A 19,599-nucleotide genomic window follows, 5' to 3' on the forward strand; every position below is an offset into this window, starting at 1 on the left:
TATGAAGAGCTCAAAAAATTAAACAGCAAAAGAACACATCATCCAATTAATAAGTAATCAAATGAATAGGCATCGTCTCCCCTACCCCCCCAAAAGCAGCCACTTGCGATCTTCACAGTAATAGACAAAAACAATTCTAAAATTCTTATGAAAACTCCAAATAGCTGATGCAATTCTGAGCAGAAACATATTCTGTATCATAATACCTGGCTTCAAACTATGACTATGGTACAGAGCCTTAGTAGCAAAAATAACATGGTACTGACACAAAAATGAACAGATCAATAGAATAAAGGATCTGGAAACAAACCCACTTAGGTATAACAATCTGACTCTTCACAGAGTTGCAGAAACATACATTGGAGAAAAAAAAGCCTCTTCTAGTAAGTGATACTTGGGAAAGTAGATATCCACATGTAAAAGACAAACAAACCCAATATAAAATCAACGCAAAATGGATCAAAAACCTCAATATAAGATCTTGAACTTTGAAATTACTAGGAGAAATGATAGGGGAAAACACTTTAAGATACAGTTGTAGTGACAGTTTTTGAATAGGACTCCAGAAGCTCAGGAAATGAGAGCAAGAAATGACAATGAGATTACATTCAAATACTTCTGCACAGCAAAAGAAACAGTTAAGAGAATAATGATACAATATAGAATAGGAGAAACACAACAAATCAAAGAAAGGTTGAACAAATGGGATTGCATGAAGTTGCAGAGCTTCTGCATGGCAAAGGACATAGCTAGCAAGATCAACAGAAAGCCCACGGATTGGGAGAAGATCTTCACTAGCCATACAACGGACAAGGGTCTCATATCTAAAATATACTTGGAACTCAAAAAATTAAATCCACCAACAACAAATCCTCAAAGAAACAACTGCCCAATAAATAAGTGGGCTAAAGACTTAAAGAGAAACTTCTCTGAAGAAGAAAGAAGCATGGCCAATAGACACATGAAGAAATGCTCAACCTCTCTAGCCATAAAAGAAATGCAAATCAAAACAACATTGAGATACCACCTCACCCCAGTTAGAATGGCTATAATCAAGAACTCTAATAACGACAGATGCTGGAGGGGATGTGGACAGAAGGGAACCTTACTGCATTGTTGGTGGGAGTGTAAACTCGTTCAACCACTTTGGAAAGTAGTATGGAAGTTCCTCAAAAGATTGCACATAGAGCTCCTCTATGACCCAGCAATCCCACTTTTGGGCATTTACCCAAATGTTTACAAACAAGACCATAGTAAAGCTACCAGCACAACTATGTTTATTGCAGCATTATTTATCATAGCTAAGATATGGAACCAACCCAGATGCCCCTCAGTAGATGAATGGATCAAGAAAATGTGGTATCTTTACACAATGGAATTCTATGCCTCCATCAGAAAGAATGACATTGCCCCATTTGTTAGGAAATGGAAAGATTTGGAAAAAATTATATTAAGTGAAGTAAGCCAAGCCCAAAGAAACATAGGTCCCATGGTTTCCCTTATTTGCAATATCTAGTATATGTATGAGTCAAGCAGAAAAGGTCAGATAAATGAATCCTAAGATATGTATTTAAATGTTTTTTTTTCTTTCATGCATTTGTTTCTAACGCATTTATAAGATTATTTCTTTGTTACTTTGTATTTCCCTCCCCCACAGTATAACCCCTGCTTTCACTGTATTTGATGTCAGTATAATTTGTGGAGGGGAAGGGGAAAAACAAGTCGTTTAAATAAGGATACAGGTGGACCCTTTGCAACAATGAGAAGTACAAGTTGTCATGTCGAAAACGAACTTTACAACTTTGGTCGGGGGGGGGTATTGGTGGGGGCAGAGGGAGGCTGGGAAGGGATGGGAAGGGTAAACAAAGGAGGAGGCTACAGTGCTTGATAAGAAATGTACTCACTATCTTGCCCATGTAATTGTAACCCCTCTGTACAGTATTTTCACAATAAAAAAATATATAGAATAGGAGAAAAATCTTTTTTCAGATATTCATTTGGCAGGGAGATATATATCCAGAATATATAAAGAATTAAAAAATTGAAACAACAAAAGGACAAATAACCCAAACAACAGTGATCAAATGAACTGAAGACTTTTCAAATGGAAAAACACAAATGGCCAATAATTACATGAAAAAAGTCTAACATCTATAGCCATCAGGAAAATGCACATTGACATTCCATCTCACCCTCATCAGAATGCCTGTCATCAACAAAACAAATAAATTGTGATGAGGATACAGAGAAAAAGAACTCTTTTTTGGGCAATGCTGGGATTTGAACTCAGGTCCATGTGCTTGCCCAGTAGGTGCTCTACTACTGAAGCCATGGCTCCCTGTCATATTTGCTTTATTTTTCAGATAAGGTGACACATTTTTGCCCTGTGTTGGACTTGGACACAGGTCCTCCTAGTTATGCTTCCAGAAGAGCTGAGATCATAGATTCATACCCTTAGGCCCAGCTTATTTGTTGAGATAGGACCTCCCTATCTTTTGGCTTGGGTTAAGACAAAGTATAGTCCTTCGGATCTTTGCCTTCCAAGTGGATGAAGCTATAGGTATACACTCCCATGCCCAAAACACATATACAAAATTAAAATAAAATAAAAGGAGCTCTTATACACTACTGCTTGGGATATAAATTAGCCCAATAACATTGGAGAGCACTATGGAGGTTTTCCAGAAAACTAAAAATAGATCTTCCTATGACCCAACTGGATCACTTCTATGTACCCAAAAGAATCAGCATCAGCTAACCACAGAGATAACTGCATACTCATGTTTATTATTGTACTATCCCAAATAGTACAATAGTAATAGTAATCCAAGTTATGGAATCAGCTTAGATATCTATCAATGGATGAATGGGTAATCAAAATGAATTACATATACACATTGAGATTTTAACCAGAAAGAATACAGTTATGATATTTTCAAGAAAATGTCTGGAATTAGAGGTTCCCATGTTAGACAAAATAAGCCAGTCTCAGCAACATGAGTATTGCATATATGGAACCAAGGAGGGGGCAATATATCCAATAAAAAGTGGAACATTGGGATATGGTTAAGGGAAAAGGGCGATATAAAGAACAGTAATAGAGTGGGTAACAATGCTTGACAAGAAATGTACTTATTACCTTATTCATGTAATTGTAACCCCTCTGTACAGCATCTTTGCAATAGAATAAAAAATTTAAAAAGAACAGTAATAGAGCTGGATACACATGGCTCACATCTATAATCCTAGCTACTCAGGAGACTGAGGTCTGAGGATTGCAGTTGGTAGCCTGGTTAGGCATATCTTACTCATCTCCAATTAACCAGAAAAAAGCCAGAAGTGGAGCTACGGCTCAAGTGTTAGAGTGCCAGACTTATTGTAAAAGCTAAGGGACAGCAACCAGGCCCTAGGTTCAAGCCCCATTATCAGCATAAACACACACACACACACACACACACACACACACACACACACACACACACCAAAACAAAAGAAACCCACCTTTTTTAATGGAGCTTGAGCCATGCTATTCTTAAGAAAGAGTATGGCGCTCTCTCTCTCTCTCTCTCTCTCTCTCTCTCTCTCTCTCTCTCTCTCTCTCTCTCTCTCTCTCTCTCTCTCTCTCTCCCTCCCTCCCTCCCTTCCTCCCTCCTTCCATTAACCTGTCATACTAAAATAAACCCTTGCTAAAGGTCAAAAATTATTTTTTTATGTCCCTAGTTAAAAAAAATCAAAATCAACAGTGCCTTCACTATACTTGGCCTGTAGTGGAAGATTGCAAGTGACAGGAATTGGTAAAATTACCTGAAAATAAATTTCTCTACACACCTCTAGTTAATTTCTTAACCACTAAGAGTTCCTTTAGTAATATATTACCTAGAGATTACAATGATAGTAACTACATAGTAGATGTTCATAATTTTCACATTTTGTGTTAACTTTCAGCTTGGAACTTGGCAGCACAGTCTCAGAAAGAACCAATGATAATGAGAGAGTTTTTAATGGCTTCTTATAATGTAAGTATTTTCTAATAAGTACTTCATATATGGACACAGCAAGGTTCTAACTACTACTGTTACGGTAAACAGCTAAGTATAGATTTAGATTGACTTTTAATCTAGGAATTTGCAATGTGTGTCTAAGCAGAAATGACCAAAGACAATCCCTTTGCTAAAGAACATAATATAAGAATGTTGAGCTAGGAACTGGTGGCTCATTCTTGTAATCCTAGCTACCCAGCAAGCTAAGGTCTGAGGATCATGGCTCAAAGACAGTCTGGAAAGGAAAATATGTGAGACTCATATCTCCAATTCAACACCAAAAAGCCAGAAGTGGAGCTATGGCTCAAGTGGTAGAGCACTAGCCTTGAGCAAAACATCTCAGGGATAGTACCCAGGCCTTGAGTTCAAGCCCCAGAACTGGCACAAAAAAAGGATGTCAGACAAATCACAAACATATCACAAACACCCACCTGGAGCCTAAAGGGCTACCATTATAAAGTCACTCCTTTAGGTTTGTAAGGATTTCAGGCAATGCCTTACACTGGGTAGGAATATGCCAAGGAGTTGCAAGTTACCAACATATTAGGAAGGCCTATGCAAATAAGTCTATAGAATTATAGAATAAGTATCTGGACATAGCAGGCAGGGGATGAAAAAGGAGCTAAGAAGTTCAAGATTTTTCATATTTTTAAATATATATTTTTATTGTAAAGATACTGTACAGAGGGGTACAGTTACATGAGTAAGGTAATGAATACATTTCCTATTGAGCATTGTTACCCTCTCCTTTGTTTTTCCCCTACCATCCCTTCCCTCCTCACCTCTCCAACTCCTTCCCCCCGCCCTGAAGTTATAAAGTTAGTTTTCAACCTAGTGTCTTGTACATCTCCTTGTTACAATGGATCAACCTGCATCCTTATTTAAAATTTTTCTTATATCCCTTTCCCTCCACAAATTAGAAAAGTGTATATGCAAGATACAGGGCACTGGAATCAAATACAGTGAAAACAAGGGTTATGCCATGGGGGAAGAACATACAAAAGAAACAAAAAATGACATAGTACATTATGTGTACATTTAAAACAACAGAAAGAAAGATAAAACCTCTTGTGTCCCTATCTTAGGGTTCATTTCACTTAGCATCATCTTATATGGTCATATGCACATACCTTTTGATCTTTTCTGCTTGTCCTAGACATACACTAGTTATTGCAAATAAGGGAAACCCATGGGACCTATGTTCATTTGGGCCTGGCTTACTTCACTTAATATAATTTTTCCAGGTCTTTCCATTTCCTAACAAATGTGGCAGTGTCATTCTCTCTGGTGGAGGCATGGAATTCCATTGTGTATATATACCACATTTTCTTGATCCATTCATCTACAAGGGGCATCAGGTTTGGTTCCATATCTTAGCTATAGTAAATAATGCTGCAATAAACAGGTATGCTAGTAGTTTTAGTATGGCCTTGGATAAATGCCTAAAAGTGGAATTGCTGGATCATAGGGGAGCTCTATGTGGAGTCTTTTGAGGAACCTCCACACTACTTTCCAACGTGGTTGAACAAGTTTACACTCCCACCAACAATGCAGTAGGGTTTCCTTTCAGCCACACCCTCTCCAGCATCTGTTGTTATTAGATTTCTTGATTCTAGCCATTCTAACTGGGGTGAGGTGGTATCTCAATGTTGTTTCGATTTGCATTTCTTTTATGGCTAGAGAAGTTGAGCATTTCTTCATGTGTCTATTGGCCATCCTTCTTTCCTCTTCAGAGAAGCCTCTCTTTAAGACTTTAGCCCATTTAGTAATGGGGCGATTGTTTCTTTGAGGATTCGTTGAGGGTTTTAATTTTTTAGTTCTAAGTATATTTTAGATATGAGACCCTTTTCCATTGTATGGCTAGTGAAGATCTTCTCCCAATCCGTGGGCTTTCTATTGATCTTGCTAGCTATGTCCTTTGCCATGCAGAAGCTCTGCAACTTCATGCAATCCCATTTATCCAAACTTTCTTTGATTTGTTGTGTTTCTGGGTCTTTATTAAGAAAATTTCAGCCTGTTCCAAGGAGCCCTAGAGTTTCTCCTATTCCTTCCTGTAATGTTTTCAGGGTGTCTGTTTTGACTAAGAGGTCTTTGATCCATTTGGAGTTGATTCTGGTGCAGGGTGATATATAAGGATCTAGCTTTAGTTTTCCACAAGTGATTAAGCAATTTTGCCAGCACCATTTACTAAAGAGGGTGCCTTTCTTCCATTCTACTTTTCTTAGCTCCCTTGTTGAAGATTAGGTGGCTATAGGTCTGTGGGTTCATTTCTGGGTCTTCAGTCCTATTCCATTGGTCCTCAGGTCTGTTTTGTGCCAGTACCAAGCTTTTTTGATTACTATGACTTTGTAGTAGAGTTTGAAATTTGGTATTGATATTCCTCCAGCACTGTTTTTTTGCTAAGGATTGTTGTTGCTATTTGGGGTCTTCTACGTTTCATATAAATTTTTGGGTTGCTTCTTTTATTTCATTGAAGAATAAGGTTGGAATATTGATAAGTATAACTTTTAATTTGTAGATAGCCTTTTGGCAGTGTTGCCATTTTCAAGATGTTAAACCTCCCAATCCAGAAGCATGGGAAGTTTTTCCACTTCCTTAGTTCTGCTTTAATTTACTTTTTCAGGTTTTTAAAGTTTTCATCATAGAGGTTCTTCAGTTCTTTAAGTCAACTCCTGGGTATTTTATTTTTTGTGGGGTTATTACAAAAAGAATTGCTTTCCTGATTTCAGCCATGCTCTTCTCGTTATTGGCATACAGAAAAGCCACTGATTTTTTGAGGGTTAATTCTATACCCTACTTATTTGTCCAAGCTTTGAATAAGCTCAATTATCTTGGGAGTAGAGTACATGGGGTTCTTTAAATATAAGATCATGTCATCTGCAAAGGAGAGTTTTACTTCATCTTTCCCTATTTTTATCCCCTTGATGTTTGCATCTTGTCATATAGCTCTTGCTAAGCATTCTAATGCTAAATTGCAGAGAAGTGGACATCCTTGTATCATTCCTGAATTTAGAGGAATAGCTTTAGCTTTTCACCATTAAGTATAATGCTGGCTGTGGATTTGTCATACACAGCCTTTATTATATTGAGGAATGTTCCATGGATTCCTAGTTTTTCCAGAGCTTTCATTATAAAGGGGTATTGGATCTTGTCAAATGCTTTTTTTTGCATCTGTTAAGATAATCATGTGGTTCTTATCCTTGATCTTGTTGATGTGATGAATTATATTAATTGATTTGCATATGTTGAACCAGCATTTCATGCTTGAAATGAATCCTGTTTGATCATGGTGTATGATTTTTTTGATGAGTTGTTGATGTTGGTTGGCCAAAATTCTGTTGAGAAGTTTTACATCGATGTTCTTTGATGAGTCCCTGCCTGGTTTTGGGACAAGAGTGGCTTCATAGAAAGTTTGGTAGTGAACTTTCAATTTCATTGAAGAGTTAGAGGAATATTGATGTGAATTCTGCTTTGAAGACCTTGTAGAATTCAGGTGTAAATCCATCCAGTCCTGGGCTTTTCTTGGGTGGGAGGTCTCATTGCTGTTTCTATTTCAGCTTGATATGGGTCTGTTAAGTTGATTTAAGTCATCTTGTCAATATTTGCTAGGAATTCTTCCATTTCTTCCAGATTCTTAAACTTAGTAGCATAAAGGTTTGAGAAGTATTCCCTTATAATGTATTAAGTCTTGGTTTTTCTGTGGTGATGTTTCCATTCTCATCTCTGAGTATGTTTAATTGGGTGTGTTTTCTTCTTTTGCTGATAAGATTTGCTAAGGGTCTGTCAATTTTGTTATTTTTTTTCAAAGAACCAACTGTTTTGTGGATTTTTTCTATTTTTTTGGACTGTGATTCATTTAATTCTGATTTAATTTTAACTATTTGTTTCTATCTATTGGATTTGGGTTTAGCTTGTTGCTCTTTTTCAAGGAGCTTCAGGTGCCTTGTTAAATTGTTGGTTTCAGATCTCTACAATTTGTTGATGTAGGAACTCAGAGCTATAAATTTGCCTCTGAGTATTGCCTTTCCTTGTCCCAGAGGAGGTAATTTGTGTGTTCATTTTTGTTGAATATCATGAACATTTGAATTTCCTTTCTAATCTTTTCCATGACCCACTGGTGGTTCAACAGTGTGTTGTTCAGCCTCCATATGTTACAGGATTATCTTTGGAGGCTTTTGGTGTTGAATTATAATTTTATTCCTTTGTGGTCTGAGAGAAAGCAGGGCATAATTTCATTGTTTTTGAATTTGGACAAATATGCTTTGTGACCTAAAATGTGGTTTATTTTAGAGAATGTTCCGTGTGGTGCTGAGAATGTGTATTCTGATGCTGCTGGGTGAAATATTCGGTAGATGTCTGTTAAGTTTAGTTGATCTAGATCCAAGATTTCTCTGTTAGGTTTTTGCCAGGTTGATCTATCCAGCGGGGATAGTGGTATATTAAAGTCCCCAACAATTAATGTCTTTGGATCTATGTGAGATTTTAGGGAAAGTAGTGTTTCTTGGATAAATTTGGGTGCTCCAATATTTGGTGAATAAATATTTAGAGTTGTAATATCCTCCTGAAGGCAAGATCCCTTAATTAGTATGTAATGACCTTCTTCATCTCTTCTAGTTAATTTTAATTTGAGGTCTATTTTATCTGATATTAAGATTGCATCTCCCACTTGTTTATGTGGGCCATTTGCTTGGTAGATTTTATTACAGTCTTTCGCTTTGAGAATATGTTTGTTTTTGTGGGCAAGATGTGTCTCTTGAAGGCAGCAAATAGAAGGATCTTGCTTTTTGATCCAGCTAAACAATCTATGTCACTTAATTGGAGAGTTACGTCCATTAATATTGAGAGTTAGGACTGAGAGGTATTTGGTAGTTCCTGCCATGTTATCTACCTTCTTGGGGGGTTTGACAACTGGGTTCTTCCTATGATTATTTGCTTCTCTGTTTGGGGGCTGTTTCTTGGCCTTTATCGTGCTCTTGTTGGTTTTCTATGTGTAGGACATCTTTTAAGTATCTTTTGTAGGGCTGCTTTGGTGAAGATATATTGTTTCAATTTTTCTTTGCTGTGGAAAGTTTTTATTTGTCCTTCATTATGAAGGGGCATTTAGCTGGGTACAGTATTCTTGGTTGATAGCTGTTTGTCTTTAGGGTGTGGCATACATCATTCCAGGCCCTTCTTGCTTTCATGGTCTCTTCTGAGAAATCTGAAGTTATTTTGATTGGTTTCCCTTTATAGGTGATTGATCTTTTCTCCCTAAGAGTTTTAAGGATCCTTTACTTTGTCTCAATTGATCCTGTGCAGATTACAATGTGACTGTGGGATGTCTTGTTCTTGTCTGGACTATTTGGGGCTCTAAAGGCTTCGTGTATCTGAATGGGCCTATCTTTTTGCATATTTGGGGAGTTCTCTGCTAGCATCCTGTTAAATAAATTTTTTGTGGGGTACTCACGCCTTTCCCTTGGTTTCTGGGCTGTCCACAGTCTGCAACTGTCTGTGGTCAGCAGGATGAAGATTTCTGCTCCTTCTCAGTTCTTGCTGTGAGTAGAATCTGCTTGCACACTGCCTCTGGCGCCTTTGTCCCAGGCTCTCTCTGTTGATACAGTAGCCAATGCAGCAGCCGCCACTGCTGCTGTGGACACCCATGAGTGCTCAAATCTGTCTAACTAAGCTGCCTGAATTTTCCCTCTCTGGCCAAACTCTCTTTAGTATGATGGCACACTTGGTGTGACTTTCTAGTCTTGGACTTTTTACCAGAACAATAAAACTGGTTTCTATGCGAGAGTTTGTTTAGCCTCCAGCTTCTCCTCTGCCATCTTCCTCCAGCTCATATTTTCTTAAAAGGAGTGTTGTGTGAATATTTGCAAATTTGTTTTGAATTAAAAGCATTTTTCCCATTATGGGACTTGCTACGAAGGTGTTTTATCACTAAGCCACACATCCAGTCCTATTTTTTATTAGTTTTTTTTTTTTTTTTTTTTGTCATTCGTGGGGCTTGAACTCTGGGCTTGAGCAGTGTCCCTACGCTCTTCAGCTCAAGGTGAGTGCTCTACCACTTGAGCCACAGCACTACTTCCGATTTTCTGGTGGTTAGTTCGAGATAAGAGTCTCACGGGCTTTCCTGCCTGAATTGGCTTTGAACTGCGATCTTCAGACCTCAGCCTCCTGAGTAGCTAGGATTACAGGCATGAGCCATTGGCTCATTAATAATTTTTGAGGTAGGGTCTTGCTTTCTGTCCCTAGCATGTGGCTGTACTATAATTCACATATTTTATGCTTTGTGTAGTTTCTGAGATGATAGATTCTTGCCACCATGTCCAGCTTCCTTCCATTGAGATGAAGAGTCTCATGTAACTTTTTCCCAGGCTGCCTGGAGCCACAATCTGCTCAATCTCAGCTTACCACATAGTCTAGGATGACAGATGTGTACCACTGTGCTCAGCTATGAGTTGAGAAAAGGTCTCTTGCACTTTTCTGCTGTAGCTGGTCTCAAACTGTGATTTTCCCATTCTCAGTCTCTCAAGTAGCTATGATTACAAATTGATCTACTGATACCTGGATACAATTATAAGCATCTAAAAGTGGTTATTAGCCTAGAGATTAAATGCCAAAAAGAGGATTGGGTATTAATGAAGGAATAAAAGAGAAGGGCTAGAGAATATTCCTACTGCATATTTAGAAATGTATAATCTTATAGATTAAGGTCATCAAGTGTTTAGAATTTTAGAGTTGGAAAGAATTGGAGAGATTATGTAGCACAGTTCTTTAATCTTACCTAAGAATAGCCTGAGATTTAAAACACTGGATGTCTTGAGATGCTATTAATTCAGTGATGGTCGTGATTGTGGTTATTAAATATGAGGGGAGTAAATTAAGAGTCTCAGCAACTTCAAGTATAATCACCATCTTAATAAGGTGGGTAAATCAGTCTTAGTCTTGATATTTGTGAGAATTCTTGTGAGATTGGCATGTAGAATCAAAATGGCCTGGAGTTTTATTGTAGCCCAAACCTGAGAGGTTTTTGGTTTTTTTAAGTGAAGAGCAAGGTTTAATGCTGAAGTTATCTGTAATACTTGTCATGATTTGACATTGTCTCCTTCAACAAGGACAATATATGTACTAATTTCAGTTCCATTCAATCCAGTGGGGAACATATTTGCCAGGGGAAAATCACTTACAATTTGTAGCATAAATTGAGAAGTGAATCACTAGCTAGAAATACAGGAGCAAATGACAGCACTTGTCACTGAGAAAGATATGCAAAGTGAAGAAATGAAGCTTTTTTATCTCTAGGAGGTGCTAAAAACAATAGAAAGAAATGTAAAATTAAAACTATAAATCAGGGTTACAGTCTGTTTCATTTTTAGGGTGTCATGTGCTTTTCCAGCTGACTTTTCTGTCAGACAGGATGTTGCTGATTTTCATTCTGATTGTGTTCACCTGACATAATTTTCACTATTCATTGATGCTCTGGTTATTTTTCATCAGCTGTCCCTGCTTTGTCCTTCTGATAAAGTAATTCTGATTGCAAAGAGTACATGTTTGCTTTTGGCAACTTCAATTGATCTTGCACAAGGAAGAAAAGCTGTAACAACTATTGAAGAGGTAATGTGCAACCTTCAATGAAAAGATGAGAGTTAAGTGCTACTGGTGTTTACTTTCCCTGATACAGTTTTTGTTGACTTCAGAGAACACTTTCCACCATTCTGGCAACATCTTGATTTCAAAGGTTTGCAATGGCTAATTCCCTTCTAACAAGTAAAGGTTATATTGGCTTAGCTTCTTCCTTTAAGCTTAAATATGCCTTCTGCTAAAATGTGTTCCTTTTCACGGACCACTTTTTTTTTTTAATAATTTCCTTAAAATCCTTTACTTCATTGTCTTCCTGTAACTACATGTGGCCCATAGAAGTCTACCCTCCACTTAATGTTTCCTTTCATGTATTTTTCTATGGAAGAATTAATCTATTTATAAAGCTTCGATAATTATTTGAAATTATTTCCCTTGTTTGTTTTTACTCACTGATTGTCAGTCCTGGGGTTTGAAGTTAGAACTTGGATTATGTCTTGAGTCATTTTGCTCAAGACTGGCACTCTACCACTTGAGCCACAGCACCATATCTGGGGTTTTTTGGTGATTAATTAAAGATGAGTCTCACAGTCGTTGAACCATGATCCTCAGATCTTAGCCTCCTGAGTAGCTAGGATTACCAGTGTGAGCCACTTATACCCAGCTTCATTGACTCATTTTAAAAAACAATCCTGAATCACTTACCTTTGCCTGAATCTGGTTCCCTCTTTTTCTCTCCCTCCATCCCTTGATGGTGGTACTAGAAATATGAACTCATGCTTGGTAGGAAGGTGCTCTACAACTAGAGTCACATCTCCAGCCCCTTTCTTGTGTAGTGGTCATTTTGATATAAGATCTCACTTTTTTGCTTGAGCCTATGCCTGGACTGTGATCCTACAAATTTGTGCTTCCTAGCATATAGCTGCAAAGACCGGTGTGCAATCTTCTTTCACTGAGATGAAGTATCACAACCTTTTATCCCAGGCTAGCTAGGGCCTGTGATCTTTGATCTTAGCCTTTGAAATAGCTACAATTACATGTATAAAGCCACCAGGCCCAAGAGAAAAACATAGCAAACAGAAAACAAGTCTGTTTCTTAACATAGGAAATGAAATTAATTTCTTAATAGGCATTTTTATTCACTAAAAATACTAGAAACATCCAGTTCTTCTATAGTGCTTTTACCTTTTAAAAAGTTGTTCCTGCCGGGCGCCGGTGACTCACGCCTGTAATCCTACCTACTCAGAAGGCTGAGATGTGAGGATCGTGGTTCAAAGCCAGCCCAGGCAGGAAAGTCCGTGAAACACTTATCTCCAATAAACTACCAGAAAACCGGAAGTGGTGCTGTAGCTCAAGTGGTAGAGCACTAGCCTTGAGCTGAAGAGCTGAGGGACAGTGCTCAGGCCCAGAGTTCAAGCCCCATTACCACCAAAAAAAAGTTGTTCCTTTTCAGCTGATGGTCCTGGATTTCTTAAACTGTATCTCAGTAAATAAAGATCAAATTGACAGAAAGAAAACATCACAACTCTTAAACATAGTTCTTATTTATTTTGTTTCTAACACGTGTGTGTGTATATATGTGAGTGTGTATGTGTGTGTGTGTGTACCAGTATTGGATCTTGAACTCAGAGGCTTGCACTCTTGCTATTTTTCAGCTTTTTTTTTGTTCATTGCTGGTGCTGTACAACTTGAGCCACATCTCCAGTTTGTCATAAGCCACTGACACCTGGATAACTGTTCTCTTTTATTCTATGTCAATTTGTCTGTTTTGTTGTTTTGAGACACTGTATCACTATGTAGCCCAGACTGGACGTGAACTCCAGATCCTACTGCCTCAGCTTTTTGAGTGCTGGGATTACAGGTGCTCACCACCACACTTCCTCTATATGTTTGTTTATGTATGTATGTATATATGTATGTATGTATGTATTTTTAGTCTCCAGTGTAGCTCAAGTTGTCCTCAAATTCATCTTTGTAGACCAGCATGGCCCAAACTCATGATTAACCTGTCCCAACTTTCCAGTAATGACAGGCACATACTATCATGCTCAGTTTCAGACTATTTTTGAAGTGTATTGTGTACAGCTGTACTCTGTTCTCTAAACACTCATAGCTTCAAGTGTTTCCAAATTAGATGACAAAGGAATACAGATAGACTGTATAGTCTTATCACCATTGCCTCGATTTTTCTCAGTATGAGTTAAGGGGAAGTGAAAAAAACATAAAAACATTACTGCAATTTGTCAATATTCACATCTTTTTTCTCTAGAAGAGGGCTGGGTAAACAACCAACTGGTTCTGCACAGCCTATACACTAAGAAAGATTTTTTTTTTTTTACTTTTTTAAAGGATTGTGAGTGAAAATTTAAAAAAGAAACATAAAAACAAGTGTATGTGCTTAGAAAAGCCTAAAATATTTACTGATATTTTACACAAAATGTTTCCTGATCCTTTTCCTTGATTTTTTTTTCTTTATCTGAGATTAGGATTCAAACTTTTGCTCATTGGCTAGCTGTCTACCAACTGAGCCATGCCTCCAACCCTACTTTGATTTTTTTTTTTTGGGTCCGGTCATGGGGGTCTGAACTCTGGGTCTGAGCGCTGTCCCTCAGTTCTTCAGCTCAAGGCTAGTGCTCTACCACTTGAGCCACAGCGCCACTTCCGGCTTTTTTTTTCTTTTTGCTTATGTGGTACTGAGGAATCGAACCCAGGGCCTCATGCATGCAAAGCAAGCGCTCTACCACTGAGCCACCTTCCCAGCCCTTGATTTTTTTTTTATTGGTGGAGGGGAGGGGCTGAAGTCTGGGCCTGGGCGCTGTCCCTTAGCTCTTTAACTCAAGGCCAGAACCCTACCACTTGAGCCACAGCACCAGTTTCAGCTTTTTTCTGCATATGTGATGCTAAGGAATCAAGCCCAGGGCCTCATGCATGTGAGGCAAGCAGTCTACCACTGAGCCAACTTCCCAGCCCCCCTACCTTGATTTTTAACACACTTTTTGAGGTATAGTTTGTGGGCATTATAGTTCACTCATTGTTTTTATTTTTAATAATACTGAAAATGAAACCAAGGCCTCATGCATGCTATATAAACATGGTTCCATTAAGCCTCACTGCCATCTTTTTTTGTTTTTGTTTTTGTTTTTTTTGTCAGCCGTGGGACTTGAACTCTGGGCCTGGGCGCTGTCCCTCAGCTCTTCAGCTCAAGGCGAGCGCTCTACCACTTGAGCTACAGCGCCACTTCGGGTTTTCTGGTGGTTTATTGGAGATAGGAGTCTCACGGTCTCTCCTGCCCGGGCTGGCTTTGAACTGCGATCCTCAGATCTCAGCCTCCTGAGTAGCTAGGATTACAGGCGTGAGCCACCAGCGCTCCTCACTGCCATCTTAAATTTACCCATTTACATGTACTCTTTAATGCTTTTTAGAATATTCATACATATGCAACTATAAATATAATGTCTTTTGAACATAATCATCCTACAAAAAAACTCCTTCCCTACTGGCACTTATTCTTTATCCCTGCCACCATCCCAAATATATTTTCTATAGTTTTGTCTATTCTAAGTACTTTATATAAATGTCATATAATTCATAGTCTTTTCTGACTGGCTTCTTTTAGAAAACTTCACGTGTTTTCAAGGCTTTCCATAGCAGAGTATGTATCAATATTTCATGCCTTTTTAAAGTTGAAAACATTTTATTATATAGATATGTCAAATTTTTTTCATCTATTCATCCATTGATGGGCATTGACAGGTTCCAATTTTCAGTTATGAATAAGGCTATGATAAACAGTCAAGTACATGTTTTTTGTGGGCATCTTTTCATTTTGGTATTCATAGGATTTAGGTTGATGGCATAGTGTATGGATGTTTGTTTGGCCTAGTTTGTTTATAGTGCTGTTTAAACATCCTATGTCTTGGATGCTTTTCTACCTAGTTGTTCTAGCTATTATTTACAACAGGATGTTGAAGTCTCTAACTTTACAGCCTTTTCCATCCCTTTTCAATCAATCTATTGTCTTCTTTGGATCTAATGTCTATTTTCTGCAACAGAGTATAGCCATGCTTTAACTGTGACAATTTCTTCCTTTTCTTATATTTAATCTAGGCAGTTGTAATGTTTTTCCTATATGTTCTTCTGTCATTTTATGCTTTTTTTTGTTTCTATATGTCAGACTTTTTGTTTGATTGCCCTCCTTTTTCGGTATTAAGTTAATGTTTCTAATGTAATATTTTAGTTCCTTTAATAAATTTTACAAAGTATTTTTAGTTAGTTTCTTAGTGAATGTTCTAGAGCTTACCATAGAGATCTTAATTTGTATGCATTCACATCTGATTACAAATTCCTTCACATCTGTAACCTCAGCTATGTGGAAGGCTGAGAGCAGGAGGATCACAGTTGAGGCCATTCAAGGTCAGTTTGGGTAGAAAAGTCTATGAGATGACACTAGATAGGTGCAGCGATGTATACCTGTCATCTAGCTATGATGGGAAGCATAACATTGGTGGATCACAGTCCAACAGTCTGCCTAGACAGGAAATTAGACCCTCTCTCAAAAATAACTAGTGCAAAAAAGGGCTGGAGGTATAGCTCAATACCAAAAAGAAAAGGGAAAAAATAAAATGTCATTCCAATGTCTTCTTCCTCTTTTTGTTCTATTCTATTATACATATTGCATTTATATATGTATATATTTCAAACATCAATAGATCTTTTTTAAACATCAGTATATCTTATTTCACTCTATAGGATTCTACATCTTTTGAAGAAACTGAAGAAAGGAAGTATAAGTTATAATTTGTTATTATAAGTTTTTAAAATTACCATTTCTCCTGCTCTTCATTTCTTCCTATGAATCCAAGTTGTTACACAATCTCATTTTCTTACCCCCAAACAGCCCATTTCCATTTTTCTTTTTGTGTTGTGATTGTCAAATATATTTATTTTAGAGGGATACTAATGTAAATATACACATATATAAATACATCTTTATGTGTTTATATTAGTTATTAGGCAATACATTTTTTCCTTTTGGTACTGCAGATTGAACTCAAATCTCTACCATTGAGATACACTCCCAGCCCTACAATTGCTAAAATGGCTAAGAGAATGAAGAGGAAATATATATATATATATACTTACACATATATATGTGTGTGTTATGTTATTTTTTTTTCCAGTCCTAGGACTTGAACTCTGGGCCTAAGTGCTATCCCTTGCTCAAGGTGAGCACACTACCACTTAAGCTACAGTGCCACTTCTGGCTTTTTTGAGTAGTTTATTGGAGATAAGGATCGCATGGACTTTCCTGTCCAGCCTGGCTTTGAACCACAATCCTCCCATCTCTGCCTCCTGAGTAGCAAGGATTACAGGCATGAGCCACCAGTACTCACTATACTGTCTTTTATAGTTACATAATTACTTTTACTTGTGCTTTTTCTTTTTTTTTTTGGGTCCAGTCGTGGGGCCTGAACTCTGGGCCTGGGCGCTGTCCCTCAACTCTTTAGCTCAAGGCTAGCACTCTACCACTTGAGCCACAGCGCCACTTCCGGCTTTTTTCTTTTTGCTTATGTGGTGCTGAGGAATCGAACCCAGGGCCTCATGCATACAAGGCGAGCACTTTACCACTGAGCCACCTTCCCAGCCCCTGTGCTTTTTCTTATAGTCTGAATTTAAATTGCTGTCTGATCTAATTTTTCAGCCTAGAAAAAAAAAATTCCTAGGAAGAAATTCTCTTAGCTTTTGTTTATCTTAGAATGTCTTTATTTCACCTTCAGTTCTAAACAAGAGTTTTGTGAACTATTACTTTTCTTTCATTACTATGCAGTATGAGGGATAGGATCCAGGACCTCACAATGGCTAAGTAAATTGAATATATTATCCAACTGCCTCATGACCTCCATTGTTCTTAATGAGAAGTCAGCTATTAATCTTTTGTATGTATTATTAATGTTTTTTGTGTAGTGAGTGAGTGGGTGAGAGTTTGTTGATATGTGTATGTATGCCAGTCCTGGGGTTTGAGCTCAGGGCTTGGGCATTGTCCTTGAGATTTTTTGCTCAAGGCTTGTGTTCGATCACTTGGACCATAGCTCCATTTCTGGCTTTTAGGTTGTTGATTGAAGATAAGACTTTTACAGACTTTGCTTCCCAGCTTGTCTTCAAACTATATGATCCTCAGATCTCAGCCTCCTAATAGCTAGGATTACAGATAAGAGCCACTAGCACCTGGCTCAACTGTTAATCTTAATGAGGTTTCTTTGTATATGATGTTTTTTTCTCTCTCTCCTTTTTTTTTTTTTTACTGTTTTTCCATTTTTAAGTGTGGTATCCTTTAGTTTTTTTACACATATCCAAGATAGCAGCATTGAAATATGAATCTGTTAAATTTAACACTTGGGCCTTCTGAAAATCTGTTTTTGAGCGAGGCGCTGGTGGCTCACGCCTGTAATCCTAGCTACTCAGGAGGCTGAGATCTGAGGATCGCGGTTCAAAGCCAGCCCAGGCAAGAGAGACTGTGAGACTCCTATCTCCAGAAAACCGGAAGTGGCGCTGTAGCTCAAGTGGTAGAGCGTTCGCCTTGAGCTGAAGAGCTGAGGGACAGTGCCCAGGCCCAGAGTTCAAGCCCCACGGCCGACAAAAAAAAAAAAGAAAATCTGTTTTTGGTTAACTGTTCCTTTCTTGTGTGTGGAGGGGGGTCAATTTTTTTTCTTTTCACTTATGTATCCTGTCATTTTTATTGAAAATTTAATATTTTAGATAATATGCTATCTTTGATACTGACCTCCTGTAGAGCTCCATATTGTTAATATTTGCTTTTTTATTTGTTTTGTGAATCCAGTAAGGTTTGTTTCTCCACAGTATACAGACTCTGATGTCACTCCTTAGGGTGCAGTCTTTGCCAGTGAAATCACTTTGACCCATCTTCCTACAAAAACAGATAACAATAGTTTTAGTGGGGTGCCTTAATACTACATATCTCTTATCTGGTATCCCAGTTAAGCATTTAAATAGTTTTCTTCTAGTAATGTTCCATGCAGCTGCTAGTCTTGACTAATTTCCTAATTTAAAATGTGTTTCTCTCTTTTGTGTGTTTGTGTGTGTGTGTGTTTGTGTGTGTGTGTGTGAGAGAGAAAGCTGTTGAGAATGTGTGTGTGTGTGTGTGTGAAAGCTGTTGGCCATAATTTGCTCCTTTTCCAGCGATAGGGATCATCATCATTGCCTCTTTGTCTGTTTCTCTCTGTAAACTTCAAGTGGTTCTAATGTTTTGTCTTGGTAGTGTTGAGCCACCAGCCTTCTCTCAGTTGCTCACTACCAAATTACTCAAGTGCTCAAAATACTCACAGTGCTCTTAGATGAGAAATTCTTCAGTCTCTATTGTGATTACAATGATTCCCTTCACAGAAAACTACAGGCAGACCTATGAAAATGAAATCCTGTTTTGGAACTAGGTGTAGAGATTGTGGCCCAATTCTTTTTTTTTGGGGGGGGGTCCAGTCGTGAGGCCTGGACTCTGGGCCTGGGCGCTGTCCCTCAGCTCTTCAGCTCAAGGCTAGCACTCTACCTCATGAGCCACAGCGCCACTTCCGGCTTTTTTCTTTTTGCTTATGTGATGCTGAAGAATCGAACTTAGGACCTCAGGCATGCAAGGCAAGCGCTCTACCACTGAGCCACCTTCCCAGCCCTGTGGCCCAATTCTATCAGAGAGAAAATCCAGCTCTGTGAGTGGAGAACTGGGCAAGCCTTGTAGTCCTTCATATGTTTGCCTTGACTCTCCCAACGTGGAAATTCTATTCTTTACACAGATGGAGTTGAAAACAATTGAGATCAAGTGTTCAGAAGTTGCCTGGTCTAGGGCAGCTTTTGTCTTACAAATGAAGGACTAGGTATATGAATGGAGCTCCAGGCATTTCAGTTGTGTTTGTTCATAATAGAGGTTCTGTAGTAGAGCCCTGGGAGTGGGGGAGAGCATGAGAAGTGCCTAAAATCTGGCTCTCCT

At 38.2% G+C, this 19,599-nt stretch overlaps 1 protein-coding gene across 1 annotated transcript in view; it reads left to right on the forward strand.

Moving 5' to 3' along the window:
* Tex11 (testis expressed 11) overlaps positions 1 to 19,599 on the forward strand; it is a 225,849-nt gene that overhangs the window by 158,939 nt on the left and 47,311 nt on the right. The window contains exons 24-25 of the mRNA XM_042694880.1: positions 3,946 to 4,016; positions 11,523 to 11,639. Coding sequence (XP_042550814.1) covers positions 3,946 to 4,016; positions 11,523 to 11,639 — 188 coding nt within the window. The remainder of the gene's footprint in view (positions 1 to 3,945; positions 4,017 to 11,522; positions 11,640 to 19,599) is intronic.

This window comes from Dipodomys spectabilis, unplaced genomic scaffold (assembly GCF_019054845.1).
Source record: "Dipodomys spectabilis isolate Male_0828 unplaced genomic scaffold, ASM1905484v1 ptg000176l, whole genome shotgun sequence".
NCBI lineage: Eukaryota > Metazoa > Chordata > Mammalia > Rodentia > Heteromyidae > Dipodomys > Dipodomys spectabilis.